Source organism: Bubalus kerabau, chromosome 15 (genome assembly GCF_029407905.1).
Source record: "Bubalus kerabau isolate K-KA32 ecotype Philippines breed swamp buffalo chromosome 15, PCC_UOA_SB_1v2, whole genome shotgun sequence".
NCBI lineage: Eukaryota > Metazoa > Chordata > Mammalia > Artiodactyla > Bovidae > Bubalus > Bubalus kerabau.
In genome coordinates, this window is record NC_073638.1 from 54,213,491 (window position 1) to 54,230,681 (window position 17,191).

Genomic DNA, 17,191 nt, shown 5'->3' on the forward strand with positions numbered 1-17,191 from the left:
TTTGGATTTGAGACATTCACCTAAAAACATACAACTTTTATTTCTTATTCCTTGTCTCTAGGCAGGGAATAATTTTTCCTCTCTTTCTTCCTCCTCTCCCTTATTTCCTTAACAGTTGATGCATAGTGGTCATACAGTTTTGTTGGTTTTGGTTATTATCTCCTAGTAGGCATTATCACATAGTAATCAAGGAGCACATCTTCTATGTCCGCATAGTCTTCTGTAGATATAACACTTAGCCCTCTGACTCCTGTAATTATTGATCTGCTGTCTACTCAGGACAGTGAGCTTCTTAAGGATAGGAATCATGTCTTAATTTCCTGGGTGTCTAATGTGCTGGCTGCTTAAGTGCTGACTGAAGGAGAAACTGAAATCCTAGACCTGTTTAGCTTCATTCTATAAAGAAACCTTATTTCCTCACCAGTTCCATTAAGATGGGGTAACTTAAGTGATACTCCATTGAAAATCATTTCAGTTCATAAATAGAATCAATACTTTATTTCAACACCAAGCATTTAGGCTGAGTGTGTTGTGTTTACAAATACATTGACTAATTTGAGATATAAAATGCTCATATGGTTGAAACTCATGCTTGGAGTTTGTCTCTTGTATATAAAGATTCATGCCTGTTGGTTAGTTTTACTTTAACAAAACTTGACACTTTTTCTCTTTCTCTCTCATTCTTCAAAACTGAAGTAAGTCCTTACTATAAGAGTAGTTAGTTGTTTAGTTGCTAAGTCGTATCCAACTCTTTGTGACTCCATGCACTGTAGCCCACCAGGCTCCTCTGTCCATGAGATTTCCCAGACAAGAATACTGGACTGAGTTCCCATTTCCTTCTCCAGGAGATCAATCTTCTGGACCCAGGTCTCCTGCTTGGCTGGTGGATTCTTTACCATTGAGCCACCTGTGAAGCCCAGGAAGATTGTGCAGGCCATGGAGCAGCTAAATCCTTGCACCACAACTACTGAGCCCGCACTCTAGAACCTGTACTCTGCCCCAAGAGAAGCCAGCCACTGGAATGACAAGTCTATGCACTGCAACTCGCCACAATAGAGAAAACCCACATCCAGCAATGCAGACCCAGAGTAGCCAAAAATAACTAAAGATATAAAGTTATAAAAAGAAATGTAAAATGAATTCTGCTTGGTCAAGTATTGTGTCATACTTTAGTTGGTAGGTCTTTTTATTTTTTTGGCCACACTGCATGTTTTGTGGGATTTTTAGTTTCCTGACTAGAGCTTGAACTTGCTCCCTTGGCAGTGAAAGTGCAGAGTTCTAACCACTGGACCACCAGGGAGTTCCCTGGTAGCTCTTTTTTTAGTGTTATAAAAATTGTGGTTTATCATAAGCCAGTGATGCCTTGTACATACGGTATTTCACTAACAACTTGATTGTGATCTATTTTGCTTAGTCTTCACTAATTTAACAGTAATCTCCTTTTGTGTATTAGCCCCAAAGTGGTTAGCACACAGGAGGTCAATAAACATTTGATCAGTGAATGAATGATGCTCAGATACAGTGGATATATGACATTTTTTCCATCAGCTTAGAATTGTGCATCCTGAATTTAGTAGGGAAGTAAATGTGAGGGAAGAGCCAGATTTGTTGAGCATAGAAGTGAAATTTTAAAACTGTGATTATTAACAGTATATAAATATGAACTTGTACCCTATTATATCCCTCTATGATTCCATATTTATATCCCTCTATGTTTATCCTGTTAAGAAAATGCAACCCAGGTTGTTGTGGGGATTAAATTTAGATAATGCTTGTCAGGTGCCCAGCACAAATGCACATGTGTCTGGTTTGTTTCATTTAATCCTCATCCATTTAATTAAACCAGCTTTTCCTTAAGCATAAGAACCATGGTTCAAGATATATTAATATCAATTTAAATTCAGTTTTCTATGTGAATCACCTGAACTACATGATTATTATTAACTGAATTTCATCACAAATAGCATTGTAACATATTATGGCTAAATAGACTTGGGGATGGAGCTTCTCAGAGAATCTACAAATATTTTATAATACTGTTAATCAGAGGAAATGTACTTCAGTTTTTCCAAGAACTTACTTTACAAGCCTTTGGAATATAAGCCCATTTTTAAATTGGAGAATACACTGACATTTTTTTCCACTGAATATTGGGAAATTACTTTTTAGTTGACAATTAGAAGGTTTGTACTTTTGCCTATTCCCTATCCAAGTCATTGTTTAATAAAAATAGTACTTCCAATTTTTATAGCATTTGATTTAACAAAATTTTCCCACCAGATGTAATCTTTGTGAATCCTTCTTTCACCTGGTTCCATCCCCATAAGTGTCCTGAACAAGCTTGAATGTTCCATCTGTGAGCTCTCATGGTACCCTAGGCTTATTTCTGTCATAGCTGCAGTATACAGTGACTGTTTCCTTGCCTATCTCCCTCCAAACATTAGGTCTTTGAGGTCAAGAACCAAGTTTTCATTGATGAAAATTTCAGGCCTGCTGATTTCCCTCATGCCCAGAAAGTGTATCAGGGCCTGCCATACAAGGCATACCCAAAGGTCTCTTTAATTGAAATTAAGTTAGCTGCTTATATAAGCAAGTTGTGACTGGGAAAAAAATCCCTTAAATAATTGGCCTAAAGATATTTGCTGTTTGTCCTTTATCCTGGATCGTCATGGCATTTAGATGAGTCTAGGGAAGGGGTTATAGAACCATTGGTTCTGAAATATTAGGGTTTTCTATAAGGATTTTATTGGCCTTTAAGCTCTGACCTCAAAACTCTTGCTTCCTATTGTGATATGTCTAAGCAGAATGGTAGCTTACATGTGTTTTGATGACTAAGAATGGCTGCGCATCAGTGATGAGAGTGAACAACTCCAGTTGATTTGTAGAATATCATAAAGTGTTCTATTGTCTGCTTTTTTGGTTTCATTACTGATGTCTCAGTGATTGTGTTTTTGTTTGAGGCCAGATCTCTTTATATCCTTTTTTCTGTTTACTTTTAGTGTTTTCGAAAATTATGTTACTACTTATGCTGTTCTTACATTGGGTGAGTGGTAGAAATAAAATTTAGAAAAATTTCTAACTTGGGTAAAGCACAGTTCTTTATTATCAGAAGTATAAGATTAGAGTGTTCTTGTGCTGCAGCAGTTGTCTTTATCCATCCATTTAAAACAAAGCAGGTTTTTGTGTGATCTGACTCAGCAGGTTGGAAGTTCCCATAGACTAAGTATCTTATCTGAAAGTGGTTTTAAGTAAGGTAAGGTTTCATTCATACAACCTTGTTGTATATTGGGCCATAAATATCCTTTCTTGTCAAATACAGGATGTTGTGTAAAATCCCACTATTGCCATTTTTGGATTCTATGATGCCCAGTTAATAAGGAACATTTTCATCACTGGCCAACGCAGAGAAGTATTAGGAGTAGGATGTAGAATTTTCAAGCACCTGGTAAATCAGTGTTTTGTAAGTTGGAACTCTTTTAAAAGGTTTCCCCTGTTCTTTCTTTGTGAATGACTTCAGAGAAACTTGAGAATTGTCTGATTCTTCCTTTTCACTCCACCCTTCTGCTCTCTCCCATAATTATAATTATAGTAGTAAACCTTGATTTCTTCTTAGTCTCCATGGTACTCAGGCTTGCTTTAAGAGTCCTCTACCAATCATTATCCCTATGGCAGGAACCAATCCTCTTCCACTTCTTCCTGGGGATTTCTGGGTGCTTATTGTTAGCTTTGATGATTTTAAGAATGGAGAGAGAACCTAATATTATTTTGAGGGTAGTATTAAAAACTACTAAGGAAGTGACCCTAGCTGAGCTACTTTCTATGGTTTTGGATGAGTTATTTAACCTCTCTTGGGTTTAGCTTTCTCATTTGCAAAAGAGGAATAATACCAGCTACCCTAGAGAGTTGTGGAAATTAATTCATTAATTCATCTCCATTTTATCCTCAAGTCCCTTGAAATTATAGTAAAGTAACTTGGAAAAAGGAATAATCAAATGACAAAGAAAAGGAGGGAAGGTAAGATACCAGCAGGATTTAGGAAGATGGCAAGTTGAAGACTGTTAATTCTCTGACAGGGAAGAGCAAACTGCAAACTGTCTGTAGAAAGAGAACGAAAGTTGAAGTTAATCCATATGTCAACCCCATAAAGATTCAGGAATTGTAGATGCTAGGTACCTCTGAAAGGGGACTAAAAATAGGATTGATTGACTCCATTAGACTCTCAGATCTTTTCCTTTCCCTCTATTGAAAATAAATTTCTCAATAATGGGAGGCAGGTTAACTTCTGGAAAAATTGAACCAGAGTGGCTCTGGACTTAGAGACAATAGGGATATGAGGGCAAAGATAAAGCAGCTGGATGAAACAGGTATTAAGTGAAAGTACATAATTGTGTCTTCTAAATATGTTTATGTTTTCTTCTTTACTTTCCTCAGGTCTTTGCTTAAAGAAGCCTTCCCTGATCACCTGATTTAAAATTCATTCCTTCTCATTCTGATATTCATTGTCCCCCTTCCTGACTTTATATGGCCCTTATTGCCACCTTGCAAATTTTTGCTCGTGTCTCCTGTTAAGTGTAAACACAAGAGTAGGGGTTTTGTTTTTTGTTCACTGTAGTATTCCCAGTGCCTAAAATAATATCTCATAGGTGCTTATTAATGCCTATTTGTTGAGTAAACAAATGAGACTCTTTAGATCCTTTTCAGAAGGCTCACAGCTAGTTTTATGTCCCCAAGCAGAAGATTGGAGAATTTATCTCTGGAGAAATGGCTAGCCTAAGAGAAAAGACATGCAGATATTGATAACTGTACAGTGATGCTCAATGATCAGCAAGCCCTCCTTTTTCATAGAATCACCAGCAATCCAGGGAAAGCCTCCAGTGCAAAAAACAGAAACCAAAACAAAATGAGAAAAGGAAACAGTAGTGCATAGAACAAAATAAAACACTAAATAAGCGAGCATCTCGAATTTTCTGGTGGTCCAGTGGTTAGGACTTGGCACTTTCACTGCTATGGCCCAGGTTCAATCCCTGGTTGGGGAACAAAGATCTTGCAAGCCAAGCCTTGGGGTACAGCCAAAAAAAACACAAACCAAACACATCCCCTGGCCCCCAATATCTCTTGTTAGAGACGAGACAGTATGGCATCTGTGAAACAAGAAGATAATGCTCTTTTATTAAAAAAAAAAAAAAAAAAGAGGAACCTGGTTTCAGAGAACAAAATGTAAATGTTGGGAATAAAAACATGTATAGTAGATATAATTCAATAGAAGAGGAAGTTTAAGAAGAAAGAAAGCCTCCTAAGAAGAGGCTTGTTCTACTTTAAGATTAAAGTTTCTAAACTTTAATTTCTAAATGTGGGGGATAAAAAAATTCTTTAAAACTCAACTGCAATATAAAATAAAATTTAAAAAGTATATAATGGTAAGAAATGACAGAAAATGTATAAATTTAAAAAACTCAACAGCAAGACCTTAATTAGAAGATGATAGAAAAATGCCCTAAAGTTTGATAGAGAATAATATAAAATTAATGTAAATTAAAATTAAATGTAAATTAAAATTGTTTTGTCTAATATTTGCCTACTTTGTTTTTGTCAATCTTTTTTTTATTTTGGAACTTTTTGTCTCTTAAAAAGTATATAGTTGGAAATTAAAAAAAAAATCTCATCTTAAGATATTTAAAACCTAGATTCGTTTATTTTTGATACATTTGGATTTATTTCTGCCATCTTATTTTGTATTTTGTCTCATCTGACCTGTGTTTTTCTCATTTCATTTTTTTCTCTATTAGGGTAGTAATGATATAATCTATTGCTTAAATGTTCCCCTTCTCATTTTTTGCTAACTTTATTGAGATAGAGTTCACATACCATACAAGTAATGATATAATCTATTTAAATGTTCCCCTTCTTAATTTTTGGTAACAACTTTATTGAGATAGAGTTCACATACCATACAACTGACTCATTTAGAGTGTACAGTCAATGTTTTTTTAAGCGTATGCCCAAAGTTCTGCAACCATTACCATAGTCAATTTAGAACATGTTTAGCATCCCCAAAGAAACTTTATACCCATGAGCAATATGTCTTGCTTTTTAGTCCTCACTTTCCCTTAATCCTCCAAGCCCTAGGCAGCCATTGTTTTCTTTCTCATTAGATGTACCTAATCTGGATGTTTATAATAAATGGACTTAATATATGTGATCTTTTGTGAATGACCTCTTTGCTTGCCATAATATTTTAAGTTCATCTTTATTGTAGCATGTTGAATTATTCTATTCCTTTTTTGTTGCCAAATAATATTCCATTGTTTGGATTTATACCAAATTTTGTTTATCTGTTCAACAGTTAATAGAAACTTGAATTGTTCCTACTTTTTAACTATTATGAACAATGCCCCTGTGAACATTGTTGTACAAGTTTTTATGTAGACATGTTTTCATTTTCCTTGGGTAATTTCCTAGGAGTGGAATTGCTAGATCATATGATACCTTTGTTTAACCTTTTGAGGAATTGACAAACTGTTCTTCAAAGCAGCTGTACCATTTTATATTACCATCAGCAATGTATGTGGGTTCTAACTCTTCATTCTTGCCAACACTTGTCATTGGCAGTCTTTCTGTCAAAAGCTATCTTAGTGATGTGAAGTGGTTCTTTGTTGTGGTTTTGATTTGCATTTCCCTAATAACTAAATGATGCTGAATATCTTTTCATGTCCTTATTGACCACGTGTATATCTTCTCTGGAAGAATGTCTATTCAGATCCTTTGTTCATTAAGAAATTGGGTTGTCGTTGTATTATGAGTTCTTTATATAGTCTAGATACAAGTTCCCTATCAGATCTGTGATTTATCATATTTTCAGTGGTGTCCTTTGTTTTTTGTTTTTGTGTTATTTTCTGACCACACCACATAGCTTGTAGGATCTTAGTTCCCCAGCCAATAATTGAACCCAGGCTACCACAGTGAAAGCGCCAACTCCTAAACACTGTACCACCAGGGAATTCCCTGTATATATTTTAAAATAAAATTATATAAATGTGATCTTATATATATTTTTTATATATTCACATATTTTTATACAAATGTACGTATAATTTTAGCGAACACTTCCAAAGTTGAATCTATCAAGGTACTTCCTTCCACAGTACGGAAATGGTCTGTAACATAAAATTTCAATATCAAAGGAAGCTGTCAGTCAAGTGTAAAAATGGGTAACAGAAGTTTGACATGCAAAGTTTCAAAATTAATTCCTCTCTCGGGAAGCTAATGCAGAATGTGTTCCATCAAATAAAATGGAGTTTTTTTGGATTTCCTTCCCATGTAGGTTACATAGAGCATTGAGTAAAGTTCCCTGTGCTATAGAGTAGGGTTCTTACTAGATACCTACTTTATACATGATAGTGTATATGTCAGTCCGGTTCTCCCAGTTCACCACCCTCTCCTTCTGCAGCCTCACTGGTATCCATACATCCAAGGAATAAACTAATTTTTGAAAATGATTGGCTCCATGACAAAATAGTAAGTGTTAGTTGCTCAGTTGTGTCTGACTCTTTGTGAACCCATGGACTGTAGCCCACTGGGCTCATCTTCATCTGTCCATGGAATTCTCCAGGCAGGAATACTGGAGGGGGTTGCCATGGAAAAGATTCCCTTCTCCAGGAAATCTTCCTGACCCAGAGATCAAACCTAGGTCTCCTGCATTGTAGGCAGATTCATTGCCGTTTGAGCCACCAGAGAATAGAAGAGGATAATTTGAGAGTAACCAAAGGACTACTTTAATCCTCATAACAAAGCATATAAAACTGATGCTACAAACCTATCTGACATGAAGAAACTCAGGCCTTGAGAAGTTAAGTGACTTGCCCAAGGTCACACAATTAATAATGGCAGAACAACGCTTTAGTCTCTAGCAAATGGAAAATTAATTTAGATTTTAAAAGTTTTAAGAGTGCAGTAGCCCCTCATTCTTGTCATCTTCTTAAAAATTTTTCCACTTTCTGCTGGAAATAGATTGTTAAGGTCAACATATAGGCCAAGGGTTTTTTTATTTAATCAAACTATAATTGATCTACAATGTTGAATTAACTCCTGCTGTACAGCAGAGTCACTAAGTTATAAATATATATTCTTTTCTGTTGTTTATCATGGAATATATAGGACCTTGTTTATCTGTCCCATGTATACTAGTGTGCATCTGCTAATCCCCAACTTGAAATCCTTTCTCCCCCGACCCTCTGCATCCCCAGTCACAAGCTGGCAACCACAAGTCTGTTCTCGATATCTGTGAATCTGTTTGTGTTTCAGAGGTATGTTCGTTTGTGTCGTAGTCTGTTCTCAATATCTATGAATCTGTTTGTGTTTCAGAGGTATGTTCATTTGTGTCGTATTTTTAGATTCCACATATAAGTGATACGGTGTTCTTGTCTTCTTCTTTCTGACTTACTTCACTTAGTATGATAATCTCTAGGTCCATCCTTGTTGCAAGTGGCATTATTTCATTCCTTTTTATGGCTGAGTAATATTCCATTGAATATGTGTACCATATTTTCTTTATCCATTCCTCTGTTGATGGACGTTTAGGTTGCTCCCATATCCTGGCTATTGTAAATAGTGCTGCTATGAATATTAGGGTGCATGTACTTTTTAGAACTAGTTTTCATACAAGGCCCTTACTATTTTACTTCTTGTCTAAATTACCAAATGTCGTCAAGTCTTGGAGTGTATAAACAATTGTGTGTTGAAATGCAGATGTTAGGAGTATGTCCGAAAAATCTCTGTGGTAGTAGGAGCAGCATTTTGAGGTGTAGATTATTGCCTTTTAAACTAAATGGGAATTACTCATACGTTGGTAAAGTTGGGTAGTTCCTGAAACTTTTTTTTTTAAAAGGAAGATTAGATAGAAGTGGAGGCTGTTCTCCTGGCAATAATTTCTGATTGTAGAAAGTACTTTTTCTTTAACTTGTGCCTGGCCAATTTAGAAAGTTTCTGTGGCCTTGGCAAAGTTAATAATCATATTTAGATTGTGAACAGGAAACCTTTGATAATATGCCCTAAATAAAGCCTTATTACTTTACAGAAGTATAAATGAGAGAGAGAGAGAGAGAAAAAAAAAAGTCTGAGGGGACTTCCCTGGTGTTCTATGGTTAAGAAACTGCCTGGCAATGCAGGGGATACAGGTCTGATCCCTGGTCAGGGGACTGATATCCCACATGGCACAGAGCAGCGGAGCCCTTACACCACAACTAGAGAGTCCACGTGCTGCAGTGAAAGATTCTGCATGATGCAACAAAGATCCTGTGCACCACAATTAAGACCTGATAAAACCAAATAGATTTTTTTTAAAATCTGAGAATTAGTGCAGCATTGGAATAAAGAACAGAGACTTTGAAGAGTAATGGGACTGGAGTTGAATCCTGTTACTGCCACTTGGTAGTTGTATAACCTTGGGCAAGTTGCTTTGTATATCTAATCTGTTTTCTCATCTTTGAAATGGGGATAAAAATAACTTTGAAAGTTTTGTAAGAATTAAATAGAATCATGCCTGTAAATTGGAACAGTGACTCACCGCTGTGTACAGTAAATGTTAGGTACTACTGCTACCATATCCCTCGGTCTAGACATTAAAATTTCATTCAAGATCCTTAGAATCTATTATAATATGTTTGGCATGCCGTGTTGTTGTTGTATTATATGTACTCAAATTAATATATGCATAGATGAGTTTGTGAGTGTAAATAAAATTAAAGAGTTCTGCTCTTAGTTTTCCAGTAGGAATTCAAGTGTAACCAGCAAACCAGAAAAATAGGTCTAGACTAAAGTTGTAGTTTACTTCCACAAAAGAAGTTTTTCTATCAGAAGGTAGGTTTACACATTTACTGAGCAACTACCAGATTTATTTGATTCTTTTAAAAGATATCTTATTTTACTTAGTCACTGTAATTTAAGGCAGAAAGAGTTTAGATCAATTGAATTTGCCCAAGTTCATACTGTGTTAGGAATTACAGGGAAATGGTAGGAACTATGAAGAGTTTGAACTCCTCTGTCTTTCCAAACCATATACTCCTTTGTATTTCTAGCACCTCTCTCTCAACTTGGGAAACTTTAAAAATTATCAGTACCTAGGCCACATCCCAGATGGTTTAAATCAATTTCTAGAGTTAGACCTAAGCATCAGTATTTTTATAAACTTCCCAGGTAATTTTATTACATGGCTTGAGACCCACTAATCTGTTTCAGTGCTTAGTAGAAAATGACATTCAATAAATACTTGACTGTTGAGAGAATACATCCTTGATTGCCCAACTGCCCCACTGTAATTCATTCCGTATTATAGTCAACCTAGAGTACTTCTGTATTCACTTAAATATTTAAAAGGGACTTTATATTATATTTTATACATACCCATGGTTTGGTCCCATAGCATGTATAAGATCTCAGGCAGTAGTTAATGTTTTGCTCCTAATAGAATTCTGAGTTTCCTTCATTACTGGAAAGAAGAGTAGATATGGAAGTAGAGGAAGACTCAGGGTTTCTTTCTTATGTTCCATCCAAAGTTGAAGACATAGGTTGTAAGTAGATATTTATTGCTTTGCTTTGTTTTAAAATGATATAATATTTTTAAATGATACATGGTTCAGAAATAGATAGAAAGGGATGTGCATTGAAAATTGTTCCTCTTCACCTCCTAGTCATAGTTCCCCTCCCAGGTTACCATCAATATTATATCAGTATACTTCCAGAGATAGTCTGAACATACATAAGGAATTGCATTTATATGTATTTCCCATTTTTACCCATATGGTAGTATGTGCATCAGGTTTGTTTACTTCACAGTGTATCATATCTATAAATAAGGAATTTTATCAATATATAATTGCTTTTTATAACTATTGTTTCTCTATATACCAAAATTTATTTTAATCAGTTACCTGCTGATTTTTAGGTTATTTTCAGTTTTTCTCTATTACAGACAATGGTACATTGAATAGATAAGTCATTTCAGTTCTGTGTAAGCTTATCTTCAGATAAATACCCAGAAATTCAAGGTATTGATATGGTCAGTTTGCCATTTGGTTGGGAAATGAAATAGAAGCATGAAAAAATATGGAAGATTAAAGGTATGACGAAGCAATAGTGACCAAAAATTATTGTAGTAGGAACAATATTAAACTGGATTGAAAGGATAGGAATGAGCCTATAGCCAAGAATAAGGTGAGAGAACTTGTGTTGTTATATACATGTAATATATTTGTGATTAAAATATGCTAATAAAATTTCCTAAAATCCTAAAGTTTTTATACATATTTGAGTTTTTTAAAACACATTTTAACTGTATAAAAACTCTTCATATCTTTATGAGAAAATATCTTGTTGTTTTCAGGTTTAATATTTTGATCAAGATTTTATCTTTTCATGCATGACTATGTTTTATTGTAATCTCTCTCTTTTTCTTACCCTTAGCCCTGGAAGAAAGCGGGACTTTTCTCCTGTTCCTTGGAGTCAGTACTTTGAGTCCATGGAAGATGTAGAAGTAGAGAATGAAACTGGCAAGGATATATCCTTTGCAAACTGGCTTATTCCTTAATAAATTTATAGTGTCTACAAAGATTTGTATAGTTCCTAAAATGTTCTTTATTTTTGCTGTTTATTTCATTTTTATTCCATCTATTCCTTGCAGGACATGGGATGTTACTTGTAAGACTATTAATATCTTATTTGGCTATAATTGTCTAATACGTGGGAGGGGATTAAGAATTAAATTCCTGAAACTGATAGATCTTTTGAGGGGATGGTTTCATGAGTAAAGTGAGTTGAACCAGTTTAGTGTCTAGAAGCCAGGAATTATGTCCTCATTAGGGCAAAGGGAATAGTTTGGTGTTTTTTTTTTTCCATTGAAAAAGTGGTCACACAGCTCCCATGCCTCAAAAACAGGTCTGGTGTCTCAGAAACTTCTCCATAAGTGCCTCTCAAGCTTGGAAGGCTGTAGCTTTGTTTATAATGTGGTCCTGTCTGAATTTTCTGATTGGTATCATCATAACTAAGTAATCAAAAATTTCAGTGAGCAAAAGCTTAGATATGTTATCTTTAACTATTCATACACTTTTCGAGTTTACAAGAGTGGTTCAGAGGGTCCAGTCCTACTCCTTCTGCATGGAGGAGGCCATTCTGCCCTTTCCTGGGCTGTGTTCACGGTAAGTAAGTAGTTGATAGTGGAAGTTAATGTTACCTCAGTAAAGCTATCAGCCATGCCGTGTAGGTCCACCCAAGATGGACAGGTTATGGGGGAGAGTTCTGACAAAATGTGGTCCATTGGAGAAGGGAATGGTAAACCACTTCAGTATTCTTGCCTTGAGAACCCCATGCTGCTGCTGCTGCTGGTGCTAAGTCACTTCAGTCGTGTCCGACTCTATGCGACCCCATAGACAGCAGCCCACCAGGCTTCCCCGTCCCTGGGATTCTCCAGGCAAGAACACTGGAGTGGGTTGCCATTTCCTTCTCCAATGCATGAAAGTGAAATGTGAAAGTGAAGTTGCTCAGTCATGTTCGACTCTAGCGACCCCATGGACTGCAGCCTACCAGGCTTCTCTGTCTATGGGATTTTCCAGGCAAAAGTACTGGAGTAGGGTGCCACTGCCTTCTTCTCCATGAGAACCCCATGAACAGTATGAAAAGGCAAAAAGATAGGACACTGAAAGATGAACTCCCCAGGTGGGTAGGTGCCCAATATGCTGCTGAGATCAGTGGAGAAATAACTCCAGAAAGAATGAAGAGAAAAAGGCAAAACAAAAACAACACCCAGTTGTGAATGTGCCTGGTGATAGAAGCAAAATCTGATGCTCTAAAGAGCAATATTGCATAGGAACCTGGAATGTTAGGTCCATGAATCAAATTGGAAATCAATCAAATCAAAGGCAAATTGGAAGTGGGCAAACAGGAGATGGCAAGAGTGAATGTCGACATTTTAGGAATCACTGAACTAAAATGGACTGGAATGGGTGAATTTAACTCAGATGACTGTTATATCTACTACTGTGGGCAAGAATCCCTTAGAAGAAATCATAGTCAACAAGAGAGTCCAAAATGCAGTACTTGGATGCAATCTCAAAAATGACAGAATGATCTCTGTTCATTTCCAAGGCAAACCATTCAGTATCACAGTAATCCAAGTCTATGCCCTGACCAGTAGTGCTGAAGAAGCTGAAGTTGAATGGTTCTGTGAAGACTTACAAGACCTTCTAGAACTAACACCCAAAAAAGATGTCTTTTCATCATAGAGGACTGGAATGCAAAAGTAGGAAGTCAAGAAACACCTGGAGTAACAGGCAAATTTGGCCTTGGAGTACAGAATGAAGCAGGGCAAAGGCTAACAGAGTTTAGCCAAGAGAATGCACTGTTCACAGCAAGCACCCTCTTCCAACAGCACAAGAGAAGACTCTATACTATACATGGACATCACCAGATGGTCAATACCGAAATCAGATTGATTATATTCTTTGCAGTCAAAGATGAAGAAGCTCTATACAGGCAGCAAAAATAAGACTGGGAGCTGACTGTACCTTAGATCATGAACTCCTTATTGTCAAATTCAGACTTAAATTGAGGAAAGTAGGGGAAACGACTAGACCATTCAGGTAGGACCTAAATCAAATCCCTTACAATTACACAGTGGAAGTGAGAAATAGATTCAAGGGATTAGATCTGATAGAGAGCCTGATGAACTATGGACAGGGGTTCTTGACACTGTACAGAAGACAGGGATCAAGACCATCCCCAAGAAAAAGAAATGCAAAAAAGCAAAATGGCTGTCTGGGGAGGCCTTACACATACCTGTGAAATGAAGAGAAGTGAAAGGCAAAGGAGAAAAGGAAAGATATACCCATTTGAATGCAGAGTTGCAAAGAATAGCAAGGAGAGATAAGAAAGCCTTCCTCAGTGATCAGTGCAAAGAAATAGAGGAAAATGATAGAATGGGAAAGACTAGAGATCTCTTCAAGAAAATTAGAGATAAGGGAACATTTCATGCAAAGATGGGCTCAATAAAGGACAGAAATGGTATGGACCTAACAGAAGCAGAAGATACTAAGAAGAGGTGGCAAGAATACACAGAAGAACTGTACAAAAAAGATCTTCACGACCCAGATAATCACGATGGTATGATCACTCACCTAGAGCCAGACATCCTGGAATGCGAAGTCAAGTGGGCCTTAGGAAACATCACTGAACAAAGCTAGTGGAGGTGATGGAATTCCAGTTGAGCTCTTTCAAATCCTAAAAGATGATGCTGTGAAAGTGCTGCACTCAATATACCAGCAAATCTGGAAAACTCAGCAGTGGCCACAGGACTGAAAAAGCTCAGTTTTCATTCCAGTGCCAAAGAATGTTCAAACTACCGCACAATTGCACTCATCTCACACGCTAGCAAAGTAATGCTCAAAATTCTCCAAGCAAGGCTTTAACAGTACATGAACCAAAGCATATTCTAAAACTCTTATCAGTAGTATGGTATTGGCAGAAAGAAACCAGAAATAAGCCCATGTATAAAAATAAGTTAATATAAAAATTGCAAATGGATTAAACTACTGAATTTAAAAAGATGAACGTGAATGTGAAGTCGCTCAGTCGTGTCCAACTCTTTGCGACCCCACGGACTGTAGCCTACCACGTTCCTCTGTCAAAATCTGGGATTTTCCAGGCAAGAGTACTGGAGTGGATTGCCATTTCCTTTTCCAAGGGATCTTCCCAACCCAGGGATCGAACCCAGGTCTCCCGCATTGTAGACAGACGCTTTACCGTCTGAGCCACCAGGGAAGTCCATGTAAAAAGATGATAAGAACATTAATATATGGTGTTGGGCAGCCCCATGAAGTGGAAACCATTAAAAAAAGGTTGATAAGTTCAACTTTACTGAAACCAAAAATTCCAAGGACTCCAGGAAGGCTCCATGGGGAAAAGATAATCTCTAAAATAAATGGTGTTGGGGAAACTGAATAGCTCCATGCAAAACATGTCTCTTTCTCACACACACAGGAATATTCAGCCATGAAAAAGAAAGGAGTCTTGGCTTTTGCAACCACATGGAGGACCTTGAGTGCATTGTGTTAGATGAAATAAATCATATAAAGACAAATAATATGTGTTCTCAGTTATATGTAGAATCTAAAAAAGCTGACTTCATAGAAATAAAGATTAGAATGGTGATTGTCAAGGGCTAGGAGGTGGGGGAAGTGGGGAGATGTTGGTCAAAGGGTACCAACTCCCAGCTGTAAGATGAATTAGTTCTGGGAATCTGTTAAATGTACAGCATTGTGACTGTAATTAATTGTATGGTATTCATACTTGCAAGTTGTTAAGAGAATAGATCTTAAATATTATCCACACACACAAATGATGATTATGTGAGAGGCTGAAGGTTATTGTGATACTGATTTTGCATATACACATGTATCAAATGATTACATCCAGTGCCTTAATATTATGTCAATAATATTTCAGCAGAATTGAGGAAAAAGATCATAGGAAACATCCAAAGAGATGACATTTAGATGGCAAATCATATGAGCTTTTTTCTCCTCTCTTTCTTACTAATTTTCTATATTTTTATAATGTGACTATATTAAAAACATGTCAATTAAAAATAAAATGCGAAAATGTGATTTAAGAGCTCTGATTTATCTTATACATTGACTGTTATGTTAGTAGCTTCCCTTGGTTCTCATCTTATTTTTACTGCTAGTTGTATGATCTGAGAAAATAATTTACTTTCTCTTGACTTCCGTTTCCTCATTCATGAAATGTAGGAGTTAGCCTAGATAGTTGTCCTGTCGTTTCTTTAAGTTAAAAAAGTGTTGATGACGTTTACTAACACTAATTGTGATGTATTACTGTCAAAGAGTCTAGTTCATTTGAGGAAGAAGATCCTCAATTTCAGGTTTGTTTAAACCAGTAAAATTGTACTGGCTCATGATACTATGATTTCTTTTTCAATGTATTTTTAATTGGCACAAACTTGTGTGTACTGCTGCTCTATCTTAAGTGAATCTTTGGTAGATTTTATGACTTGTGCTGCTTTCAAGGTTATTTCATTATCTGAGTGTCACATTTGTGTTATATGCTGAACCAAGATACAGACTGACTCACAGTTCTTACCTAGAGAATTTCCCTTCTAGAATAGGGAAAAGATAACCAGTGAGTGTGGATGAAAATCATAGGTGATAGCAGAGTTCAGAGGGGCTTTGCTTAGAGGTGTTTATTCTGTTTCATGGAAAGCTAGGAAGAGTTAAATTTTAAAGAGTGATTTCATATTTTGAAGTTGGGATAGAGCCAGAATGTGTATCAAAAAAACAGAGTCATTAGTTTTATTAAATATTTTCTTTAAAGGGGAATTCCTTTTATTTTCTTGGGATCCTTTATTTCTGATGGCAGTTCACCCAACAAAGTTATCATTGGTAATGGGGAAAGATTTGCTAACCTTGATGTATCTTAATACTTTTCCTTTTCCTCCTATAGGCAGCAATCATTAGTAGAGTTCAATGTAGGATTGTGGCTTTGGATCTTCGAGGTCATGGTGAGTGAAGTTCTTAATTACTCACTGACTCAATGACACATTTGCCAACCCTTTTGAATAGTGTAAAGTATTAAAAAGTTCACTGGGTCTGGTCATTTCCATTTGGGCATTTTGAGGGAAATCCTAGCTTATAGTTTTCACAAATATTTTATAAATTCACACACATATATATCTTGTTGAGAAAATGTCTGCTAATGTAATCAAATTCCAATGCGGGTGGTGTATAAGGAATGTGGAAATACCTGCTACTGTAATTATCCTCCTTCTTTGCTACTGTAATTATCCTTCATAAAGATATGTCTGTAATAGAAAATCCTTGCTGTGCCTATCATGTACAATTATAAAGTCCCCATTTCATTATCCTAAAGTGAGATTTTTGGAAGACAGTACTCTTGATTTTATCATTTATCTCCTTGGGAATTTTATTTTTAAAATATTTTCTTTTTAGGTGAAACAAAAGTCAGGAATTCTGAAGACCTGTCTGCAGAAACAATGGCAAAGTAAGTAATACTGTTTATACAATCACCTGGCTTACATTGCTACCATAAATAATAATATATCGTTATGGCTCTCCTGGTGAGATTGTTGAACAATAAATAACAGAACATTTTACTTCTTTTTTTTCCCTCT

The 17,191-nt window shown here is 36.2% G+C and overlaps 1 protein-coding gene and 1 non-coding gene across 3 annotated transcripts in view; both read left to right on the forward strand.

The window, feature by feature from the left end:
• Positions 1-17,191, forward strand: part of PPME1 (protein phosphatase methylesterase 1) — a 50,277-nt gene that overhangs the window by 9,355 nt on the left and 23,731 nt on the right. For both annotated transcript variants that reach the window (XM_055549074.1, XM_055549075.1), the window contains exons 2-5: positions 11,458-11,551; positions 12,096-12,188; positions 16,504-16,561; positions 17,010-17,061. In XM_055549074.1, coding sequence (XP_055405049.1) covers positions 11,458-11,551; positions 12,096-12,188; positions 16,504-16,561; positions 17,010-17,061 — 297 coding nt within the window. The remainder of the gene's footprint in view (positions 1-11,457; positions 11,552-12,095; positions 12,189-16,503; positions 16,562-17,009; positions 17,062-17,191) is intronic.
• TRNAE-UUC (transfer RNA glutamic acid (anticodon UUC)) lies at positions 4,965-5,036 on the forward strand. Its single transcript has one exon. It is a non-coding gene; the product is annotated as a tRNA-Glu (tRNA).